Genomic DNA, 9,108 nt, shown 5'->3' on the forward strand with positions numbered 1-9,108 from the left:
ACATACCATCATTATATTAAAATAATGTATTCACCAAGTCGTATAGACTACCGTTAATCATGTGAAGTTATTCTTTTCCCTTTTCAGTAGACATGTCTTTCTTAGCCATTAATAACATCATTTTGATATTGTTGTTGAAGTGCTGTAAAGTCAGTTCCTACTCACATCAACCCTGTATAGGGTTTCCAAAGAGCAGCTGGCAGGCATGAGTGATCAAGTTACCTGTACTCAAATTCACAGAGACGTTTGGAAGATTCAGAATCATTAGAACTTGTTTCTGGTTGAGACAGTCATTGAGCACAAGCATCTAGGTTCCTTTGACTCCTTTTCAAGGCCTAGCTGTTTCATGAATGCTTCCTATCAGCTAATTTTTTTTGTTTAACAATCCTGTCTGGAAGGTAATCTAACATGTGTTTCCTAACAGCTATCTTTCAAAGTCACTTCCCTGTTGATGGTTTAGTTGGATTTTAATACCACCACATGTTCCTCTGCTGTGGGGAAAGACCCAAATGGGCAGATTTCCCCAGATAAGATCAAAGGACAGAGGTAATTGACTCTTTACCACACAGTATCAACCATCTTTTGCTCACACCATATTTTCAAGCCTGAAAATGTAGCTAATTTCATTTCCTCCACCTTAGAGCTCATAAAAGTACATAATATAAGGTACATTTTGATACTCAGAGACAGCATTTGACAGCACTGACAGATACTGAATTTTACAAATAAGTTCAAAGAAATTATAGCCATGTGAACAGAGTTTTGTGCCTACCATAAATTAGTACCAAGTTCCCTTCATCTACTAAGGAACTGTTCGTTACATGGAAGCAACATGGTGTCTGACCTTGGGGAGCGAGCCTCAGACAATGTCTTTGAAGTTAGTCCATTCTTGTTCTTACTTCAAGTATCTTAGACATGTGTCTTTATATAGTCCCCTTGAGGATAGGGACCATATCTGAATTACTCCATGTGTTTCCTAACGCAGAATGAAAGACAGGTATTATATGGAAGAAAACAAAATCACTAAATTTTAATTTTACAGCATACAGGACCATTTTGTTTTTCAATACAAAAGAATTACATGAATTCTTACTCATTATAAAAAAAATATATATATATATGTAGAGTACAAACTCTAAAAACACAAGCCCCTGCCTTTACAGTACACACAAGCCCCCCAACTCTCACTCCCTACCCCACTGGAAACCCCATTAACATGCTGGCACATAGATGCATTGTAAACATATATTCTTGATTTAAAATCCATGCTACTAAAACTAAGGCTGCCTTCATTGATAGCCCTTGGATTTACATAATATTGATCTTTATTTAGAACTACCTTACTTACCCAACAAAAATTTTAGGGAAAAAAAAGTAGGTTACTAAATACATTTTAATCTTCAGTGTGAATTATTGCAGTATGAATAGTATGAGCTATTCTTTGTAACTTGATATTGAATGTATTTAGCCTTTAAGAAATACATACTTTGCCATCAAATTCTAGAAAGCATAAAGTTGAAAGTCACTGCCTACTAGAAACTTATAATCTTCTATAGAAAAGAACACAAAAAATAATATATAATAAAATATACTTGCCAATTTAAAAATGCTTACTGAGCATGCAGTGTAAAACAACTCTTTTACTAGTCTCTGGGAATCCAGATTTCAGTTCTCTGGTGCCCAAAAGACAGACAGATATTTTCAGTGCAATATGTTATTGCTGTGGTTAGGTGCTGTTGAGTCAGTTCTGACTCACAATGACCCTATGCACAACAGAATGAAACACTGCCCAATCCTGCACTATCTTCACAATTAATACTATGCTTGAGCCCACTGTTGCTGCCACAATGACAATCTGTCTCACTGCAAGTCTTCCTCTTTTCCACTGACCCTTCACTTTACCAAGCATGATGTCCTTCTCCAGGACTGGAACCTCCTAATAACATTTCCAAAGTATAAGAGATGAACTCTTACCATCCTGACTTCTAAGGAGCATTCTGGGTGTACTTCTTCCAACACAGATTTGTTTGTACTTCTGGCAATCCATCGTATTTTAATATTTGTGATGTCATGAATTTTCTAATGTCTCTTCTAACCATAGTCTGTATCTTCTGCCAAACAACATTTCTGTCCTCTGGGTATGGGTAAAAGAACTGAGATGTTGACATGATTCATCTGTGAATGTTAGCAGAGATCATTGTAACTGTAAAAACTTGAAAGTGTAGCATGGATATAAAATGAACCATCTCGAGTGCAGATGGAGGTGGGGATTTCACTACCATTAAAGAACAGCCAGGAGTGGAGCACATCCTTTGGACCCCAAGATTCCTGTGCATTGAACCTCCCCACCCACGGATAAGAGGTTGTGATGCCCGTGGAGTGGCAGAAAGCAGCAGCATCCGAACCAGTAGCAGAGCACGAGGAAGAGCGGCGGGCTTCCCAGTCAATGGAGCAAGTAAAGCTGGGTGACTTTGAAAAGCAAACTTGCTTGTAGAGTGTGGTGTCCCTGGGCTCTTAAGTGTGGCCGCTAGATTAGTTGAAGCACAAAGCTAGGGCTAAGTGCCTTCAGACTGAGGCTCATGGTGGAGTTGTGTGTCCTGTGGGCCTTTATCAGCAGCTGACTGGATGTGTCCTGAGCATTTTCTGATTCTATATTGCAACCTGTTAACTTCCCTGATAGCTGTGAGTGTTACCTCTGGGTTCTCTGTGGTCACTGCAATGAATTATCAAACCTCACTGAGAAAGAGGGCTGTGGGAGAAGGTTTTGCTGCCTTCATTATTTTTACAGTATTCTTCTCTAACACCATAATTCCAATGCATAGATTCTTCTAGTCTTCCTTACTCATTGTCCAACTTTCACATTCAAGTGAGGCAACTGAAAATACCATGGTTTGAGTCAGGTGCACTGTAGTCTTCAAACTGACATCTTTGCTCTCTGCTTCACTATTTACCCAGACTCCAACCACCATCTGCTGATGTTGGAACTCTAACCCTGTGTAAGAATTTCAGGTTCTCCACAGGAAGACAGTGCTGTCAATGACAGGATAATACTCATAAACCTACAAGGAAGAGAAGTTAATGTGACATTATTCAAATATACACATCAACCACTAATGGTAACATGAAGAAGCTAAAGAATTTATCTATATTTGCAGTCTGCAAGTGGTCAAACATACAGTCAAGATGTTTTGATGGTTACTGTTGATTGGAATCTAAAAGTTGGGGGAAAGAAGAAGGATCAGTAAGTAAAAAATATGGCCTTGGGAATAAAAATGGCACCAGAAGTCACAGGACAGAATTTTGGAAGACCCATGATATACTCATTAGAAATGTCATTTTCAAATACATCAACAGTGACACAATTTTGTTTTCAACAAAATAAACTGTGGCAAAATACATGTCGATAGAATACACAATAAAAAAAGGCAATATTGTAAGTCAGGACAAAAATCTTCACAACTAGACCTATAAGCAATATTATAATGGAGGAGATTGAAATTCTCAAAGATTTCATTTTACTTAGATTCATAATCTGTGCCCAAGGAAACACAAAAGTCAGGAACTTAAGCAGCATATTTCACTGGGCAAAAATGCAAAAGGGCCTCCAGGTTCCTAATAACCAACATACACTGCACTGCTCTGCCAGGTCCATGACTCTCTGCTGGCCAGGGGTGGATTTCCCAATAAACAAGATAAGCATGGTCTTACTTGTGGTTACCTTGTGGTTAACAGTCCAGTGCTCAACCTACAGCACCATACCAAAATTCCACTCAGTTCTTGTGGGATCGTGACTATGAAGAGGTTTTACTCTGTAGGAAGGTGCTTTGAATTTGGGAGAGAGGCAGATGCCAGTCACACCTAGAAGCAGAATCTATGATATGGTGAAACAATAAGAAATTGTTTGCTACCGATTAGTAAATGAGCATGAGTAAGACCGTGTTTACCCTGCTTATTGAATAATCAACATTGCTGTTGGCCACCACCTTGGAACCTTGAAGGTTCCAACTTTGTAGCTCTGCATGAAGAAAAGAGAGTGACCCGTTTTCTCCCCTTTGTGTGCTTAGTCAGAGGGTCCCCAGAAGCCTGGGCTCCATGGAGTTTGTTCCCACTCATAGCAACTCTGTATAGGATTTCCAAGGAGCAGCTGATGGGTTTGAACCGCCAACCTTGAGGTTAGCAGTCCAGTGCTGATCCTATAGCGCCACGACAGGATTCCTATACTGGATAGTGAAACAACACATTTCAGTGTGTGCTTTTAGTTGTTTTCATTACCATTAAAGTCAAACATCAATACAAAGAGGCTGGAAGACAGTCTGAATAGCAGATGTCATCCTCAAAGTAAGAGGGAGTCCTGGTGTGGCTCTGTAGGATAAGCACTTGACCATAAGTCAGGTTTGAACTGCAAGGTCGGTGGTTCAAATTCACCAATCGCTTCTTGGAAACTCTATACAGGGTCGCTATGAATCAGAACCAACTCAATGGCACTTAACAACAACAACAACAACTCCTCAGAGTGGCCTCCCCTCCCACATACACCACAAAAGCATTGTAACTGGGACAGAATTTTAATGCCTAAGTTTCTTTCCTGAGGATAAACGCTCTCCTATGAGGATAAGAAGCTTCCAGAAAAATACTCTCCTATAAGACACTCTCCCCTTCCAGGCTGAACTATATCTGAAATGAAATGGGGGGACACAGCTGAGGTTCTTACTCAGAAGGCTCCTGGCACTCACAACTACATGAGCATTCGCTACATTAAATTCAACCCTGAAATCATGTCAAACATTAAAATAATCATTAAAGAACTATGACCTTTTGCAATGGGATAGACCTTTTTTTCATTTTACATGCGACTAGCATGCAAAGTATCAGGCAACTGCAGGAGCCAGAAATTCAGATAAAATTATATAACTAAAAACTAACCTGACTTTGGCTTCAGAACACTGAATAATATTGTTTTAGAGTTCACTGCTATATTTATGCTTAAGTGATTTCCTTAAATAAACTTTCTTAAGAATGTTCTCCCATTCTAGGTGAATACAGACTTGTTCAAAAGGGACAAAACCTTGAGAAACAACATTGGTCCTAGAATATTATATTTAGGGTTATAGCATACTCAAGTAGGGATGGAAAAGTGTACACATGAGTACCTTGCAAACTTGGGACCTGGAATATTCATCAGCGGCTAACTGCAAACTAAACTCTAAATTATAATCCGCAGGGATTCCTTGCCACAGCCCATTTATCAGGAAAAGTGAACCTCCTGTAGCTACAGGAAAACAATTCATTTATTTGTGGTTAACAGGGTACAATCGGTATTAAAATGCATAACTATTAATGTTTCCTTCTTCAAAATGGGAATTGCTTTATATTTTCCTGGTTATAAAATAATGCACATTAGTTTATTAAAAAGAAAAATATAAGAACCAAAACTACAAAGATTTCCTTTAAAATCACCTTTAAACCCTCTTCCCACAGGTCACTACTGTTGAAATATTGGTGTCATATTTTTTTACAGATTTTTATTCAAATAATTCTTCTCAAATTGTATGTTCACTTGGAACATAACTAAAAATGTTTGTTTTCCAAATAGATAAAATGTAATAATTCCCAAATATTCATCTCTTTTGAACTATTGCTCTTATCATTGTTATTATTGCATTATCTTATAAGGGATCCGAAAGGTCAACCTGAAGCATTATAAATACCAAGCCACTGCCATCAATTGATTCCAACAGCTAACACTCCTTCTAGGACATATCATCAGGAAGGATCAGGCCTTTGAGAAGGCCATCATGCTTGGTAAAGTAGAGATTTAGCTAAAAAGAGGAAGACCCTCAATGAGACGGATTGGCACAGTAGCTGTCCATGGGCTCAAGCATTGTAAGAATGGTGCAGACCCAGGCCATGTTTTCTTCTGCTGTTCATAGGATTGCTATGAGTCAGCACTTAACAACAACATAACTACCCCACAGAGTTTCTAGAGTGTGATCTTCATGGAAGCAGACTGCCGCAGCTTTCTCCCACAAAGCAGCTGGAGGATTCAAGGCTTGCACCTTTTACTTAGCACCCAAATACTTAACCACTGTGCCTCCAGGGCTCCTTAAAGCATTATAAAATATTCTCAAAATGTAAAAGGAAAATCCATGGGATTTAGTGTTGTTTTCAGTAATCAACAGTAATAGTTTGTGTCAAAATATCAACAGGGAAAAATGACTTCAATTATATTAAAATGATGGAATTGATTGTTTACTATTTACTTAGATCACCCAACCTTAGTAAGACACCGAAAACATCTTTGCCAGTGTTCTGTCTTCCTCTCATTCCCTACTTTCTAATCCTCCACCAAATCTCACTTTTGGTCCCCACTGTGCCTTCCATATCATGGTGGCTTCAAACAACCTGAGTGCTGCAAAGCCAATGCTTAAGGCTGACAATCATAAAATGCCACTTGGGCAACTTTTAATAAAAAAAAAATACGGGTAGATTTTGGATATGGGCTCTTTCTGTGTTGTTGTTGTTGTTATTAGGTGCCATTGAGTCAGTCCTGACTCACAGTGACCATATGCACAGCACAATGAAACACTGCATGGTTCTGGGCCAACCTTGAGCCCGTTAATGCTGCCAACTTGGCCAATACATCTCGCTGGGGGTCTTCCTCTTTTTCTCTGACCCTCCACCTTACCAAACATGATATATTTCTCCAGTGACTGGTCCCTCCTGACAATATGTCTGAAGTATGAGAGACGAAGCTTGGCCATCTTGGCCTCTAAGGAGCACTCTGGCTGCACGTCTTCCAACACAGATCTATTGGTTCTTTTGGCAGCCCATGGCACTTTCAATATTCTCCTCCAACACCAGCTCAAATGCATCAATTCTGCGGTCTTCCTTATTCAGTGTCCAGCTTTTGCATGCATATGAGGTTATTGAAAATATCATGGCTTGAGTCAGGCACACCTGAATCCTCAACACTTTAAAAAGGTCTTATGCAATAGGTTTGCCTAATACAATACGTCATTTGATTTCTTGATTGCTGCTTCCATGAGTGTTGATGGTTGATCCAAGAAAAATAAAGTTCTTGACAACTTCAATGTTTTCTTCATTGATCAGAATGTTGTTTATTGGTCCAGTGGTGAGGATTTTTGTTTTCTTTACATTGAGATGTAATCCATACTGAAGGCTGTGATCTTTGAGCTTCATGCAGTAAGTATTTTAAGTCCTCTTCACTTTCAGCAAGCAAGGTTGTATCATCTGCATATCGCAAGTTGTTAATGAGTCTTCCTCCAATCCTCATGCTACATTTTTCTTCTGTAACCCAGCTTCTCGGATTATTTGCTCAGCATACAGGTTGAATAAGTGTGGTGAAAGAATACAACCCTGTCACACACCTTTCCTAATTTTAAACCATTCAATGTTCCCATGTTCTGTTCAAACAACTTTCTCTTGGTCCATGTACAGGTTCCTCATGAGCACAATTAAGTGTTCAGAAATACTCATAATTCACAATGTTGTCCATAGCTTGTCATGATCCACACAATCGAAAGTCTTTGCATAGTCAATAAAACAGGTAAACAACAGGGACTTGTTGTTGTTGTTGTTGTTGTTAGGTGCCATTGAGTCAGAACTGACTCATAGTGACCCTTCAGTATTACAAGTTGAGGGTTGAATTTTTTCTTTAGTTCTCATAGCTTGAGAAATGTTGAGTGTGTTTTTCCCATTTGGGTTTCTAACTCCAGATCTTTGCACATTTCATTATAATACTTTACTTTGTCTTGAGCTGCCCTTTGACATTTTCTGTTACGCTATTTTAATTCTACCCTCATTCGTCTACATATGCACAACAGACATACAGTTGTCAATTTACTAGAGCACAGTATGGAATCCTTGGGTGGTAGCCTTAACATACTCAGCTGCAAAATAATAAGTTGGAGGATGAGTCTACCCAGATACACCTAGGAAGAATGGTGTGATACTTTAAAAATATCATCCACTGAAAACTTTATGAAGCACAATTCTACTCTGATACAGATGGGGTTGCCATGATTCATAATCAGCTCCATGGCTACTGGTAGTGCACAGGATGAAACTTCAGATTTAGTAAGTTAACAGAAAAAAAATGTACCAGTGGCAGCCACTGATTTGCTTGATTTTTTTTTTTTTTCCTTTTCTCAGAACATAGTTTTAGTTGCCATTCAACCCTTCTAACACATGCCAGGGTCTTCTCTACGTGGCATTATATCTGTTCTACATCACTCACACACACACACACACACACACACACACACACACACAGCAGTGAGGTAGGGATTCCACCGACACTGAAACTGAGCTGAGAAACGTGACAGAAATTCAAATTTCAATCTTGATCCCTTTGAAGCCTAAGTATTACTGGTTCATGGCTATGCAAGTCATTTATGTACCCTTTTAGTGACCTCTTTGGGACAGAGATGATGTTCAAGTTTGGGAGTTAGTTACATCTCTCTATGAAGGGTGTAACAATCTTTGATTTTTGCCTCACTGATTTTTCTCTCTTTATTTGCAGGTAGTGAAGTCAAAGCTAGCCGAAGAACACCACTTTATTAAAATGAAACAATCAAGGAATCATATTGTGGGAAAGTATTTCAGCAATCTAAACAAACTTCAGCAAGATTCTGTAACCAGGATTCAATCTCCGTATCATGTCCGAGGTCCAATTAATCAGGTTTGTTCTGAGATCCTTCTCAGCCGGATGTGTGCAAGTAAGTGGACGGCGCAAGATCACATGTAAGAGGATGGAACTGGAAGCTGGAGAGAAGATGTTCAGCTGGATGCTGGTCTGGAAACCACATCCTGTCCATCACATGAATTTCAGACTGACTGCATCATGCACACATGCGTACCATCACACACACACACACACAGTTGTTTAAAAAGCACTTTTGTCTTTCTACAGCTTTACAAAGGCAAGTTACACACCTGAAGATCAGTCGGGTTCAGATGAAAGACAGAGTTAGAAAATGGTTACTTGAAGTATAATCATAAACTAAGACCACTACAGGCCAGGTATTACATTGTGATAGTAAAGAGAAATCCAGATACTTGAATTATGTAAAAAAAAAAACCAAAAAA

At 39.0% G+C, this 9,108-nt stretch overlaps 1 protein-coding gene across 1 annotated transcript in view; it reads left to right on the forward strand.

Moving 5' to 3' along the window:
* The window catches only part of CPED1 (cadherin-like and PC-esterase domain containing 1), a 429,690-nt gene extending 420,923 nt beyond the window's left edge, over positions 1–8,767 (forward strand). Inside the window, exon 22 of the mRNA XM_006859362.1 lies at positions 8,543–8,767. Coding sequence (XP_006859424.1) covers positions 8,543–8,767 — 225 coding nt within the window. The remainder of the gene's footprint in view (positions 1–8,542) is intronic.
* Positions 8,768–9,108: the final 341 nt, after the last annotated feature.

This window comes from Chrysochloris asiatica, unplaced genomic scaffold (assembly GCF_000296735.1).
Source record: "Chrysochloris asiatica unplaced genomic scaffold, ChrAsi1.0 scaffold00032, whole genome shotgun sequence".
NCBI lineage: Eukaryota > Metazoa > Chordata > Mammalia > Afrosoricida > Chrysochloridae > Chrysochloris > Chrysochloris asiatica.